At 34.7% G+C, this 16,570-nt stretch overlaps 1 protein-coding gene across 1 annotated transcript in view; it reads left to right on the top strand.

The window, feature by feature from the left end:
• LOC137406710 (voltage-dependent calcium channel type A subunit alpha-1-like) overlaps nucleotides 1-16,570 on the top strand; it is an 82,507-nt gene that overhangs the window by 32,597 nt on the left and 33,340 nt on the right. The window contains 10 exon segments of the mRNA XM_068093326.1: nucleotides 2,047-2,245; nucleotides 2,575-2,677; nucleotides 4,001-4,190; nucleotides 4,424-4,530; nucleotides 8,510-8,618; nucleotides 9,440-9,600; nucleotides 9,762-9,905; nucleotides 10,374-10,575; nucleotides 12,555-12,719; nucleotides 16,156-16,290. Coding sequence (XP_067949427.1) covers nucleotides 2,047-2,245; nucleotides 2,575-2,677; nucleotides 4,001-4,190; nucleotides 4,424-4,530; nucleotides 8,510-8,618; nucleotides 9,440-9,600; nucleotides 9,762-9,905; nucleotides 10,374-10,575; nucleotides 12,555-12,719; nucleotides 16,156-16,290 — 1,515 coding nt within the window.

Genomic DNA, 16,570 nt, shown 5'->3' with positions numbered 1-16,570 from the left:
TCACCAACTGTTTGCAGTCATCAGCTGTTTAGGGTTTCCCACTGTCGGGGTTGTCAACTCTTGGAATAATTAAAGAGAATGGAGAGATGTTGTTCCTATATGTAGGACATACTAAGGCTGGGCCGGTATGGAGTTGAGTGTCGGAGAGGATATTCATCTGGTTTTTGATCGGTATCGGCGGTATCAGTATCCTCGGTTTTGGCGGGTTTCGGTATCATATTCTGGTATGAGATGGTCGGTATTGTCGGTATTGAAGGTCGGTATAAGGTTTTCCTGTCTCAAAGAAAACCTTTGCTTCTGTGCCTGTCATAGATATCATGGGGAAAAACTGGTCCCTGACTAGAGTTGGGTGATGATGACGATGAAGAATACAGTTGATTGGCATGAACCGCTCTTATGTGAGACATCATGTTGCTGGTACTCCCTTCAACTTGCTTCATCTTTTTATCACCAATGAGACATGAGACATGTGCCACAGTCTTTGTTTGTGTCTGTAAACTTTGAGCCATCCTTGAAGAAGAACTCCCACACTTTAGATGGTGGCATAGCAAAATATTAAACAAAACTTGGATTAAGAAATGAAAATGGTAAATCACAATGGCGCATTGAATTAATGTCTGAGGAGCGAAGTAATAAGTTATACCAGTATAGCTACATTGACATATTTATTCCAATACAGTGCAATGAACGAATCGAGCTACTGAATGTTTACGGGTCCATCGAATTGAAGAATTATTGTGTGATAATGATTTACGCGAAAAAAGCATGATGGGTAACTTTAGGGTTTCCGGAAAAACCTTTTACCGAGGGTAAAAAACTAATAAGGACCGAAATGCAGAACCGCCAATGGATAAAGTAGCAATGTCAAAAATGGTGAGTTTTCCTAGATACCAGAAATCCTTCGGTTCGGTATGAGCGGATAACTCCATACCGGCCCAGCTCGAGGACATACAGCGTATGGTCACTGTGGCTCCGCGACATCTCTTTTGGTTCAAATAGATTTAGTTTTATACTAATCTCTTAGATATTTTTGTATGATTATGAGACAGTTGTGTGCGGAAACCGTGTTGTAGAACATACAAAATACAAGTTTACTTTATATAGTATATAGTTGCAATGTTACTAGGTATAATATGCCGATAGTCCATTTTAGTTCCACACTATGATTTGATACTTTTAGAAGTTCACTGCAAACTGATTGGCTGTTAGTCGAATACTCTATTGTCAACAACAGCTTTTTGTTGTATTGTTTGCATCAAGACCAGATATTTACACTTACACCTGCTTGTATGTACCCGGATATATTTATATGCTTACCATTACCGGCACACATATTTCCTTAACCTTTTGAACCCTGCTTTTGAGTGCTGTCGGCCGTACTCTCAGTCAAGCTTCATCTTATACACTCACTTATTGTTATTCACCCACCAAGTTATTATTTTACCTACACAGAATTATCTTTAAAATATTTTTGTAGTCTATATGTAGTGAATCAGGGCTAGAACACAGTTGTTCACCAAAATAATAAGTATAATAGTAATAATAAAGTGCCGTATGTCAAGTTGAAATGAAGATGCTTTTTGAAATATATACAATATATCTATGCTTGTCAAATCTTGTTAGTCCTTTTTTACTTATACCGTAAAGAAAAAGTTTTGATAATGAAAAATTTTGACATTTTAAATGAAATGGTTTTTGCTTGTTGCGTTTGCAGTGATGAAATTAGTAAACGAGCTGTATGAAGTCTTCCTGAAGCAAGACTGTCGAAATTATAAGATATTTTACTGAATAAAAGGGTAGTACAGTAATTCTCAAAGCGACGCTTGATCTCTGCATGGTAATGAAAAGCAGAAAAGCTCTGATGAAAATTAGCTTGAAATAGTGGGAGACTGTCACTTGCCATCCCTGCCATGAAAGGAGTGAAGCATTCATAAAGATTATTTTATCTCACATTGCAGTTAGAGTTATTCCACCAAGTCATTGTTTTTCAACACTTATGTTTCTTCAATTTGAGTTGCTATATTATTTTATGATCTTCTTCTTTAGAAAAAAGAAGTATTGAAAACATTTAATCCAACAGATCCTAGTAGCGATCCTAAGGCTATTGACCCCGTTAATATTGTCATCAGCCCGCAGTCCCCAACGATAAAGAAAGAAAGCAATGGTACAGCCGTGGTTGGAGCTGGAGCTGGAGCTGGAGCAGCAGGTGCTGCTAAACCGGACCCGAAAAAAGCGAAGGAAGTTGGTACGGTCTAGGGTTTACCGAAATGTTTTTTGCTTGGTGATTGTTATCGCATTATGCCTGACTGCATGACTAGCTTCGTCTCAGCAGGCAACCTGTCTCAACCAACCAATAAGTGATTTGGCAATTGATTTTGAAATAATGACACATAGAATTGATACTGGTAAAGTTGTGACCGGGGAGGCTCTTCCTATCATATGTTCACCAAGGAACAGCTCCAAAAGCTCAGTTTGGAACTTTTTTGTAGTAAGGTCTTGGTTAATGTAATGTTACAATACATAAAACTCAATGCAAGGGATGATTAGCAAAACATTTTTAATTTCATGCAAAAGATTCTGATGATGAGTCGGAGCCTGTCATTCCAGACTATGACAAACCGGGTCCCAAGGCTATGCTGCCATTCAGTTCTCTTTACATCCTTGGACCTACAAATCCGTAAGTGAAAACTTTGGACTGAAGTGAATTTTTAGCTTTTGTGTTATTCTACGAGGAATTTTCAAGGTCACCAAGCATACAAAAGCTCACCTCGCTGAAACCTTCAACCATACAGTAGCTGTTTGCATTACAAGTTTTTTTTCATGGCGAGTTGATATCAGTAATAATTTAAATAATCGGATGCTAGTTTAGTTGACGGAGGAGACAATTTTTGACATATATGTAAGGGTAATGATTACCTGAAGAGTGTTGTTTACACTTTGCAGAGAGTTTCTATTTTAATAGCTACAATTATAGTTGTTTATTGCGGAGAATATTTTTCTAATTAGACCCATTTTATTTTGTTGCTGCGGAAATTAATCAAGCATGTTATTTTACGAGGCATGTGAGTTGGTGTGTGAATAGACATAGGAATAGAGGTGTCAATAGATATGTGAACAGTCATAGAAATAGAGGTGTCAATAGATATGTGAACAGTCATAGGAATAGAGATGTCAATAGATATGTGAACAGACACAGGAATAGAGGTGTCAATAGACATGTGAACAGACATAGGAATAGAGGTGTCAATAAACATGTGAACAGACATAGGAATAGAGATGTCAATAGGCATGTAAATGAACACTTCTTTGTCTAGGTCTCTAGGTTATGTGTATGATCTGACCATTTTATTGGATACATGAAATAGTTGGTATGATAGAATCATCAGTCAGTTGGTAAGAATGACTACTTCGACAGTTGGTCAGTTCCTGAACTCAGCAACCTTTCTGACGCACATCAAGGCTTAATGATGAGTTGTCAGTACCTGTAACCAATGACAGTTAAGTAGTGCACGTGTATATGAAGCTTTGATGAATAAAATCGTTTTCCCTTCCATTTAAAACCCTAATCTTACCACAAGTCATGTTTTAGTAACTAAAGTTCTCGGATGAATTCAAGAAATTATACATGTATGCAGTAATAACGCTGGTGTTGTTTTTCTGGAAGAAGGCAACTTCAAACTAATATCAGTTTGTTTTAGGCTGGCTTAGACTGACTCAACATTGATTTTATTGATTTTACGTTCAGAAGATCATTGATGCTCCTTACTTTGCACTTACTCTGATATGAAACCAAACTCGTGATGTTCACCGCTTTAAGCATACTTTTTAAAAGTATAGCTGTTGAAAAAATGTTAATCCAATGGTTGAGGGTGAAGCAGATCGTGTCAAGAATTTTCGCTTTTCGATGAGTCTTAGTGAAAATGGTGTGTTGAGCACTGTTTGAACTACTCCAGTGTAGTGCCGGCTGTTATAATATTTCTGTTGTTTTTGTCTATTTTAGCGTGCGAGTATTCTGCCATTTTGTTGTCAACCTTCGTTTCTTTGACCTATTTATCATGATTGTAATCGGAGCAAGCAGCATAGCTCTTGCTGCCGAAGATCCAGTTTACAAAGATTCAACTAAAAACAAGGTACTCAACAACCTCGACTACCTCTTCACGGGTGTATTCGCTCTTGAGATGTCCATCAAGGTTGGTCATTTTCCTTTTCATCTGAATTTATTTTCATCCGATTGAACTCACAATCCGAGCCTAAATAACTCTGTAACCGTTACTTTTGATGATAGAAATTGGCCAATAGGGTCAGTCAACAAATCAAGCCTCAACAATTTCAACTGAACATTGAATTCAATTCAGTTGAACAATTTAACATGAGCGTTTCAATTCTAATGGTTAGAATTTTAATGACTCATTTGCGCCTTCAGATTATAGACCAAGGATTGATCTTGCACCCAGGAGCGTATGGTCGAGATCTGTGGAATATCATAGATGCTACAGTCGTGCTGTGTGCTTTAGTTGGCTTTGCTTTCGCGTAAGTATCAAGTCTGCTGTTTTATTAATTTTATTCAATTTTCTGATAAAATGCACGGCGTTGTCTTAGGTGATGTAAAACACATTTATCTTAAACTAATTTGTTTCGTTGTAATCTGATGATTTGCATGGAGCTTACCGTAAAACTTCTAATTGAATGCAATGGCGCTTTGTTTATCAACCCTTTCTATATAGTGGTGGTCAAATAAAGGTGGCGTTCAAATACAGGTGGCATTCAATTAGAGGTTTTACGGTATCTGCTCATTAGCTTTTTATTTATTTTGTATTAGCTTGCCTCTCACTTAGGCATCTTTAACTCGATGCCACTTTTCAGATAGTGGCTGAACTCAACCTTGTTTTTAAACCTAGTAGTTGCTGACTACTTACCTCTGACTTTCCTTCTCTCCTGTCAGCAGTCATCATAACCTTCTCATTATAAACAACCTTTTCAATATAACTTTAAGCTAATGTCAGTTCATTTCAGATGTGACCAGACTTTTCGCCTAACGACATTTGCCAGATGTACACCTAGCCAACTAGCATTTGGCTTAGTGGAAATTTGGCATAGAGAACATTTGACCTAATGAACACTTAACGGATATCTGATCTAATGGAGATTTGGCATAAAGGACATTTGGCCAAAGAAGTTTAGTAACCGCCAATATTTTAACGTTTATCGTGAAACTGATTTGATTTAGGCCTCTAGTGTAGAGAGGAGCTTTAATAAACTTCAGTGAAATTTAAGAAAATTAAATTTATTCAAGTTTATTGTAATTTAATGAAAGAGTCAGCAAAAATGAAAATCCAAGTATTATTAGCAATAATTATTGCTTTAATTCTTAGTTAATTTAATTTTTGATAATTAATTATTGCTAATAATTAATTATCAAAAACTATTGCTAATAATTAATTATCAGAAAATAACAATAATTTTGTAAAACTCGTATTTCAGAGTAATAGACCCTAGCCTTATATTCCAGCTCTGATATTTCTCTTTAACCACCGATGACTCTCTTCCTCCTCGTATCATTGCTATAATTTCCGTGGTTCGTCTGTAAGTATGAATATCTACAAAGCCAAATGCCCATTCAGCTAAATTTCTATGAGGCCAAATGTACATCTGCCAAATGTACGTTGGCTCAAAGGCCGGGTACCGTTTCAGGTTAACTTTCAAGATTGATTTAAAATTCAGCAGCTCTTTGGCACTCCTTACTATGAACGCACTTTAATGTGAAACCAAAATTGTGATGTTTAATGTACTAAGTTCATTTCTTGAACATGCGACTTTTGGAAAAAATTTTAGTTTTTTGATTGAGAGGACAAATAATACATTTGTCAAGGACTATATTTACTGTACAGAGTGTGTTGAGCACTGCTTAAACTGTATGTACTCCAGTTTAGTTGCTTATTACTGTCAGAGGCACTACTTGTTAGCATTCTTTCACTTTTTAGCCTGTCGGCAGCAAAACTGCCCTTCTAACTCTATAATTTATGCTGTCACTCGAATCAAAGCAGTTGTTCATTCCATACTCCCTTAAGTCTTAAATCCCTCTAAGAACTCCACTGCTGCCCATTACACCAACCGCTGAACACCAGGATAGGCTCTTTCATCTCTCTAACTCAGATTTCATCAACATTTTGTAATAATAGTGTTAAAATGTTTTCAAATATACTTTTTAATATGTTTTTGGTTGAATGGAAGCGTTTCATTCAGGTTTTATTTAGCTAAGCTAGATGGAAGTTTATTGTAGTTACTAACTCTCATTATTAGCGTATCACACATCACATATAGCCTAACAGTCGGGTAGACATAGCGAAAATGTTGTCGAATATTTCACTTGCTGCCTCAGAATTTAGAGCATACAAAGCTTAACGAGCCTATACTTTGTCACCTTCATATAATCGTAGAGTTTTATCGACAGTGCAGCTAACATTTGTTGTCTGGTCTAACTTAGGGACGAGGATGATAACGGGTAAGATCTATCCTTCATTTGTAACTATCATTTGTAGGATTTGTGCCCTCTTGTGTATGAGAGTTTAGCCTAATCACAGTTGCCCACTTATATGACATCTTCTATCTCTCTCACTATTTTACCACTTTGTACACTTTTTTCACTCTCTCGTTAGGCACTTGGGCCAGCGACAAAATGTTGATGAGTTTGCGAGCCCTGTGCTTGACCTTGCTCTGACCTTGAGTTGAGAAAACCCTGACCATCAGCACGCTTAATCTTTTTTTCTATTCTCGACTGATCAGTGTTCAACTAGATTATGCTTTGCACTTTGTTCATACAGTTTATTAGCCTGGGCTTCAGTGAATGATTTTATTGGGACCTACATATCTCTATATTAGTTGTTTAACCTGAAGCTCAAGCTATAATGGTTTATATCTCGGTTTGAATAAAATGCTTGTAGTGAATTCCATCATGTGACGATATTATAAGTGTTTGCTACAATAAATTGGTAAAATAGTTTTGCGAATTTTATTTATATGCTTCTGGTTTCATTGCTATTATTTGAGTTTATCTCCACATGCATTAATATCATATCTCTTCTGCATAATATAAGCGTGTATTCTAGTTCGGATGAGTTACGTACTGCACAGAGTTAAGTTGTAGTTGATGCTAATGTAAGTAGTTCACATAATTGTTGAATATTTTTATTAAATTTTATCATATTATTAAAAACATCGGTTAAAACTTTTGTGACAAGTTCAAGTAATTGTAAGTTTAAAATTTGATAAACTTCCAAAATTATAAGTTTTGTATAATTCTATTATTCAAGGGATTTTGAAGGTGTTTCAGCTTCAAAGATGTTACATTCTACTTGGTTTAACATTAGCAGGAGATTTTCCTATGCATTTTTGTAATTCATTTTTGATCTCCTTACTTAACATTAAATAATATCTCTCGTTCACTAAAAAATACTGCAAGTTAAAAACACTAAAATTTCTTTAAAGCTACGGGAGACACTTTTATGTGATGTAATTAAGTTGGAGATTTTATTTCAATCTTTCCTGTAACTTATCATAGCCATGGTATGAGTTGCTGTAACTTATCATAGCCATGGTATGAGTTGCTGTTAAGAATTTGCTTTACTGTGTGTATGCAGTTGTACAGAATCTAAGCATAGGTGAATGAGTGTGTACCCAAATGTATGATATTGTGATTGTCTACATATGGTGTCTTAGCCTTTGTCCCTGCCTTGTATGACCATTTTCAAGTAAGAACTTTTCCTTACGTGTAGTTGGGTGAAATGTTTTCTTGTGTAACCCTGTAACCAAGAGCCATTAAACTAATATAAATAGAAGTTTTCTGCTCTCACATGTAGGTCTGAGGAAAACTTGCTGATGTGTTCTAAGTTTTGTATAAAAGTTATTTGAAACAAATGTTCAGCAGCCATATAGATATTCTTTTTTACACATAGTGTGTTCAGTATATCTGAGTTATAGCTTCTATATTTATAAGGTCACGTTCCATCTTATCCATGTATTAACAAATTTGATTGGTTGTCAGCTATACGGAGGGATCTGGTTCGCTGGAAAGGTATAGATGTACAAGTACTTGTTGAAAACTAATAGTATATTTTGTTGGCACACACTCAGTTCGTAGTTAATCCACTTCTCATTTGTTTAAGTTAGATTTAACTAATTCTCTTGAAGCATAGTTGGCACGCATAGAACCTAACTTGTGTATTATGGCTGTGATTGGCTCGGGTTAAGTATTTTATAATTTAACTCACAAATGCCTACACTTATGAGTTCCTACAATCAAACTAGCCTTAGGTTCATATCATCTACCACAATCTATGGTTTAGTTTTTATCTATTGTAGAAGGTCAAAAAGTGCTTGTTTTACTGCATAATATTAGCCCGTCTATTTATGATATGATTTCATATATTTTCAAAGCTATCACCCGCTTGTAGCTATAGATGATTTCGTTCTCTGTTGCCAACAGCTATCACATTTCTGCTGAATATTGTAGTGATGCGAGCTCAAGTGCTGTAGGTAGTAACCTCAGCACCATTAAGTCTTTACGGGTCTTGAGAGTCCTCCGACCGCTTAAGACCATCAACAGAGTTCCCAAACTAAAGGTGAAGAGATAAAAGTATATATAATTAGGAGTTGCCTTCTTTTAAGAATTATTCTGATGAGACTAAAAGTAACAACCATCGGTTTAGTTAAATAACCTTTGACCTGCGCAACTTTTTAGTCTAATAAATTCGGAAAAATGCTTAAAAACTAGCATTAAATTAGGGTAGTGCATTGTAGAAATTTTTGCTAATTGTTGTTTGCTACAAAAATGAGACCATAACAACGTTTTCGTTTGTTATCTATAAAAATAATAAGAAAAAACAAAAACAGTATAATATGGTAAAAGATAAAAAAACTGAAAATTCACTGGACTGGTTCAGTTAAACTTCGGCAATGGTTGATATTGTTATATGGTGTTAAAATTATATTGCTGACGGCTTCAAGAATAAAGCTAGCAATTTACTAAAGATTTTTACATTGGCTTTATATAACTCATAAATATGTATATTATACATTACCACAATTAAATAAATTATAAAACAAATAAATTATTAAACAAACAAATAAATTATATAAATAATAATCTCCGATGAATTAATAAAGTATGGTAGTTAACTGAACCCTTTTCGCAATAATAATAATAATGATACTAATAATAGAGTGAATACACTCGCTACATTCTAACATGTCAATGCTAGTGTGTGTTTTTATGGACTATTGGTAATGTCAAAGGTTTTTTAATGATTTAACCTAAACAGCAGGATATCTCTTTGGTATTTTACAAACTAGGCTTTATCAGATTCACTGTAGTTGATAGAACTTGCAGCGTGTACTCTCGGGCTGTACTAGAGACTACAATGATTGTCTACAATTATTCCAGGCAGTGTTTGACTGTGTCGTCAACTCACTAAAGAATGTCATCAATATACTTATTGTCTACACCCTCTTCCAATTCATCTTCGCTGTTATCGGCGTTCAACTTTTCAAAGGAAAGTTCTTTTTTTGTACCGATTCTTCCAAGAAGTTTGAAAAAGACTGTCGGTAAGTTCATACAGAAGGTGAGGAAAAAATCTTTACTCACCTCTCGTCGCTATAAATTTGATTTTCCTTACAGGAGGTTTTAGACTTTAGAGTATTTATTTGTTAGCTGCCATGTTGCAACTTGAGATCTTTTCAGCTATAAGTGTAATTTATCTTCATAGAGGAGAATTCTTTTACTATGAGCCTGGAACGACAACTCCTGAAGTGAAAGACAGAGTTTGGGCTACGCAGGACTTTCACTATGATAATGTTATCTATGGCTGGCTCACATTGTTCACTGTGACAACTGGAGAAGGGTGGCCATTGTGAGTATTGCTGTAAAAACTGTTTCAAATGTATGACTTGAAGATTTGTTAAGAAGCCTTGTTGTACGTGTGTACAGGTTTGTAAATTTCAGTCAATTCGTGCGAATAAGTCTTCTTTAGGAACGTTTTATCTGCAAGCAAAAGGTTTGCCATTAGTGATATTTACAGTTGAATGTGATTGTGCTTGTACTCGTATTGTCAATATAGAAATTCACAAACATATGCAAATAGTACAACGGTTTATAGAGTATCATTTGTTTGGGTCCAAATTCATATTTGTGTAAAGACTGCTGGTTTCAATGATATAGTTGCTGTTTTAAGAGGCACTGAATGTTGCAAACACATAAAATCAAGTTTAGATGGTATGAATTCTTGTGGTTTTGTTAGATTCAAACACTCAAACTGAGTAAAGTTGTTTCACCGTTTGGAGTAGAATACACATTTATACGGCCATATATTGTATTTTAGTGTGCTGATCAACTCGATGGAGTCAACACAAATGGATCAAGGTCCTCAGCCAGGCTCCAGACCTGAGATTGCCATCTACTATGTTATCTTTTTCATCATCTTTCCTTTCTTCTTCGTCAACATTTTCGTAGCTCTAATCATCATCACCTTCCAGGAGCAGGGTGATAGCGAGCTGGAGGACCAGAATCTTGATAAGAATCAGGTAGAATCAGACAGCAGCAGTAATCTCATCTGTTGTTTTCTCTTGTCTGCTTCAACGATCTATACTCCGGACAGCCGGACAGATGTTATTAAATATGAACATAAATAGAGCAAATTTTCATTTGGTCATGAAAAGAAAGTTTTTTACTTAAAGAAACTTGCCAGGTTTCGGGAGATTGAAACATGATTTCTTGCTGTGTTGAACAGTTATGACAGGTGAGAGAGAGAAGTGAAGGTGTCCAAAACTAAAACATACCCTAGGACACTTATATTTCACTAGTATTTAGTTTCATTAGTAGCATACAGAGTAAAATTTCGCTGCAACTTAATTTCGCAGCTCTGATGAGTGCGAAAATATAGTGATGTGAAAATAAATGCAGTGGAACAAACATAATTAGATTCCTCAGGTTCAGTTCACCGATAAGAAAAAAAATTCGGGAATAGTTTTTAATTATGAACCGCAGGTAGAATGGTGTGGGTAAGATCGATAATGCAATTTGATCGCTTGCTGCCATTTGTTTCTTGGACTATCAATGAACAAAGCTATTTAATTTCGCGTTTTCGCTCGTTCGTTATGATAGTTTAGTTTCACACATGAAATTTTCGTAAGAGGATGACTCCGCGAAAATGTGAAAGTTAGATGAGATGAATACATAAGTGTCCTAGGGTAATACAGGAAGTTAAAGGTTGACTTGCAACAAAATTCGCATTACAGTTATTTGGTATCAAAAGATTCAGCATGTCTTACTCTGTTGTGTTGTAGGTGCCACATATGTGGAAATGTGATTACAAGCTCTTAAAAGCTCAAAAACGAAAAGCCGCCATAGATTGGAATCTCTTTATTTATTTGACGTATTCATTACAGTTTAGTTATCGTCTTGTCACGTGATGTCCTCACGTGAATTGAAAGGCCAATAAAAAGCTCAGTATAAAACTTATTGTAGCACTAGTTTATGACAAACACTTCGGGTTTTACCGAAGACCCGTATCAAATATAGATGCTCGCTACTTTACAGTTTTGTTTCGGCTTGGACTAATCGTCAAGTTGTAATCTGATCATGTGACCCAATACTTCGCATATAATTTTTGCAGCACTTTTCAATTATCACAGGTAACCAACAGGCTCGTCATGATTATCAGACAATGATATGTACTCATTCGAGCTAAGGTTGAAAAGTTTAACGATTTTTTACGGTAAGTTTTAAGATCTCAGTGCTAAAAGTGACAGCATTATAATGACGATAAAACAGACGCGTAAGAACAATAGACATGGTTTTATTGAATGCGTGAAGTATATTTGCGAAAATATTCTGACGAATGAGATTGCATGAAAGTGTAAACCGAAACCCTCCTGTAACAAGTACGTCCCATTTGAGCCGTTTTGGAAAGCGAACCCAAACTACAGCGGTCTCGTGTGGCTGCGGTTAACTGTTCATTTTACAGCTTTTAAGAGCTTGTAATCACATTCCCACATATTTTGCACCTACAACGCAACAGAGTAAGACATGGCGAATCTTTTCATATCAAATAACTGTAATGTGAATTTTATTGCAAGTCAACCTTTAAGGGATAATCAAAGTGCTCTTAACTAAAACAGACTACATGTTATTAAGGGAAATGAAGGTGCCCCAGACTAAAGCATACATTGTCTGTTTGGTTGTATAATGAGATAGCAAGTGACATATTAGGTCAAACACCAATGTGAAGCTGATCTTTATCGATAGCCCACTCTACTTAATGTTAAACTGAACTACATCTTTCAAATAAATATGTCTATGGACTAGTCTATTTAATTTTAAACTAAACTACATTTCTTCAATAAGTTTCTATAGACCACTGTACCTGATGTTAAACTGAACTAAATATTTCAAATATATGTCTATGTACCATTCTGCTTTGTGTTAGACTGAACAATTGATGTTTTACTGTGCACTTGGTGTCCAAGCAAGGTATTCTGACATCTTCAACAAATTTTTACAGAAGCAGTGCATAGACTTTGTGGTGAATGCAACTCCGATGGATCGCTATGTACCAAGGAACTCGATGGGTTTTCAATATCGCATCTGGAAAGTTGTCAACTCCTGGCCATTCGACTTCTTCATTATGTTTATTATTGCTCTTAACACAATTGCACTCATGACAAAGGTAAGCTTTAGTAAGATAGTTGGTTATGTGTCTAACACTTATTCTAGGATCATACTGTATGATTATATACCGTATCTACATATCTATGTATTTGGTGTTCCCGGTTTACCGTCTAGTCTGTACAATTAAACTAAATAATACAATATGTTGGAATTTAATAGACTGAGAAAAGAGACACGCAGTTACAAAAATCTTACTTTAGTTGAATACGCCTGTATAAAGTCTATCTATATATATATTTCTCAAAGTATGTGGATTCTGTCTCGTATGTCTGTCATTCCTGCTTTAGCTATAGCGCACGCTAATTATTTTACCGATGCGGCCACGAGTTACGATGCCTCTGCTAAGAAATATTTTTCGTAAGGTTCAATTACTATATCTGGGGTCAAGGCCAGTTCTTCTCGCATGGATAATTATATTGTCTCTGTATCGTCGTATTCAAAGTTTGATGAATACACATTTCTATGCAAGAATTGTTATTATTAATTCTACTTATTCAGGGTTTTTATTTTGTTTTCTCAGTTTGTATTAATTGTATCATCACCAAATCATCTTCTATTGTAATCGTAGCAAAACCGACTTAATTTAGCTATTACTTGCTAATAATTTCACATTTACATCTAAACCTTTTGATCGTCGTTTTATGTTTTTTAATTTATTTGACCTGCACGAAACATTTTTCTCATGATATAAAGTTTTAAAGTTGTTTGAAAAAGTTTGAAAACCTCTACAGTTGTTTTTATTTTCTCTCTTAATTTATTTCAATTGCACAAAACACTCTTCTCATGATACTTATGTAGTTTGAAAGTTAGAATGAAAAATGCTGTTCTATGTTAAATACAAATCAACTTTCTGACTGAAGACTTTTTTATTACCCGGGTAACGCCGGGTAGCACAGCTAGTTAAAGTACCTATAAAGTTTATTCTGGACAGATAATTAAACTCTGCACATGTGTCATGATTTGTATATGAGTAGTTCTCACTCGCATCGTTAGACGATTTCCAGTGTTAAGCGATTCCGTGACTGAATGAACCCCTCTCAGGTGTCCGATGCATATGTATGAGTTATTCGCACTACTGTACTTTTTCACATTTTCTCTTTCTCCACTCTTTATTCGATTTTTTAGTAATAGTACGTTTAACAAATATGTTAACTTCAGCTTCTTCTTTTCAATTTAGCTTTTGGGTGTCCCCCCTTGAACATGTAAACAAATGTTAGGCTATCATAGAGTACATTGCGGTAGATGTTATGTGTTTTTACCTTTTCTTTATTTGTACTTTCTTGTTATTTCTCTTTACCTTTAGCATTTGTATACTTTTATAGTGTTTCTACTACGACAGATACTAGCCCAACACCTGGTACCCTTTGGGTGTGCGTAAAAACAATGTCATGGCTAGCATAAATGTTTAATATCGATACATTCATTTTGACTTTGATGGTTTAAAAAAAATGTTTTCCCTTTTTTGACTTAGCTCCTCTAAACATATTTTTGACAGTTTTCAGTTTTGAACATGGTGTCGTAACTCCTAGTTATCGTTACACGAACCTGTCGTTAAGTGAAGACTACTTTTATTTGTGTAGCGTCTACATTATTCCTAAGTAGTTAAAAGTAGCCTATGGATTCATTCATAAACTTGCTACATGATATCAAATGAGTTTTTTATTGTTACATTTACAACAGTGTAGTCTCAAAAGAACCCTTATAAAATTCTCTGTTTTTTTGTTGGACGTAGAAGATGACCAGTCTGTGTAGCAATATGTATAAGCTAACTGTTGCTGTATGTAATATACATGTACATGGTAAGTTCACATTGTATTTGACTCCGCTAACTTGGTAGAGAATCAGCTTGATGTTTATTGCAGTAATTATAGCTTAACCTATATTATTATTATATTTCAGTTTATCATTGTCTGTCTGTTAGTCTGTGATAATGCTGTGAGTTGTCACATGTTGGCCATTTTTATCTAAATTTTCCACGCATATTCTCCATGCCTTTTGTCAGGCTGGCAAAATATCGGGCTTCAAAATTCTGATTTTGTCCTCAGAACCAGCCTCCTAAACACCGATCTGATTAAAAACTTAAAAATGTGCTTTCACATGTATTAAGGATGATTGCCGTCGATGAACACATTCATGGATTGTCAATGGGAAAGCAATTTAACAATTTGCGTTTAAAAACTATGCATACGTGCTGCCGGCTATCCGCTTAAAATAACAGAAATCTCAGGCGACTTCCAGGCTTAATTCCAGTGATAATTGTACTCGCTGACTCACACAGAGGCTCATGAACTGACAATCCTTATTTTACTGAGGTCAAGATTCAAGGTCATTAGTTAAGAAACATCACAAAGAAACTGACACGAAGCGTCTTTATAACCGTGATATAAGAATATTTGGATTTTTTTATTTAAATTTTAAAATCATTGGTCATCCTTTTAATAACGCCTTTCCTCTGGTCAGACAGATTTAATCTCTTTGACCAATTTGCCAGAGTTTTGTAAGCTATTATTTGGATTAAAAGCTAGCATCGTAGGCTAGGAAGCTTGTGAGCTAGGAATTGGAGTAGGTCAAAGATACTGAATGAGATAATAACAACATTTTGCTATAATATGCGAAATAATGTCATTCAGTCTTCTACAAACATATCATTCTGTTTGGTTATTGGGTAATTTTTTCATAAAATAACACCAACAACTCTGTTAATACATTCATGGAGTTGTTAAAATAACATCAACAAATATATTAATACATTTATGGAGTTGCTAAAATAACATCAACAACTATATTAATACCTTCATGGAGTTGTTAAAATAACATCAACAGTTATACTAATACATTCATGGAGTTGTTAAAATAACATCAACAACTATATTAATACCTTCATGAAGTTGTTAAAATAACATCAACAGTTATACTAATACATTCATGGAGTTGTTAAAATAACATCAACAGTTATACTAATACATTCATGGAGTTGTTAAAATAACATCAACAACTATATTAATACATTCATGGAGTTGTTAAAATAACATCAACAACTATATTAATACATTCATGGAGTTGTTAAAATAACATCAAAAACTATATTAATACATTCATGAAGTTGTTAAAATAACATCAACAACTATGTTAATGCATTCATGGAGTTGTTAAAATAACATCATTAACTATATTAAGTGTCAGAGGATGTCATGTGTGCATGGAGTCAGATTAAATGTTGTTAAAGTTTTATTCATTCAAAAGGCATAAGGTTGACTTCGATCAACAATAATACGCAAAATGAAATTAAAACAGAAAAAAGATCCATAATAAAGTAGTCACATTTTTGCAATAGGTCAAAGGTCGCGAGTGTGAGGATGTTATATAATGTAAATAAGGCGCTCTTACTTACCTCCGTGTCTGTTCTGTACACTAACTTATTGCTACTTATTTAGTACTATAAGGAAGAAGATGAATACACAGACCTTGACATATTTTTCATGTCAAAAGTACTCAACTACATCAACATCATATTTACCTCAGTGTTCACTATCGAATGCGTACTCAAGATCTATGCGTTCAACCCTAAGGTTTGTGAACCTGTTTTGACAGATTAGTGTTTGTGACTTGCTGTTATTGGCGATCATTTACAGATTTACAATCTTTCATCTCTAGGCAACCATATAATTGAAAACGTATTTTGCATTTTTTCAAAGATGAACTTACAGAGAATTTTAGTAAATTTTATCAGAAAGTATCGATATTTTTTTATTATTTGCCATTGCTTTTGATGTTTGAGGTGATTTAATTGCCAGAAAGTTTTAAGATTAAAATAGAGAAATAAAATTTTAATGCAATAGCTAATATCAA

The sequence above is a fragment of the Watersipora subatra genome, chromosome 10 (genome assembly GCF_963576615.1).
Source record: "Watersipora subatra chromosome 10, tzWatSuba1.1, whole genome shotgun sequence".
Classification (NCBI taxonomy): domain Eukaryota; kingdom Metazoa; phylum Bryozoa; class Gymnolaemata; order Cheilostomatida; family Watersiporidae; genus Watersipora; species Watersipora subatra.
The sequence above is the reverse complement of the archived record's forward strand: the minus strand, read 5'-3'. Positions and strand labels throughout refer to the sequence as shown.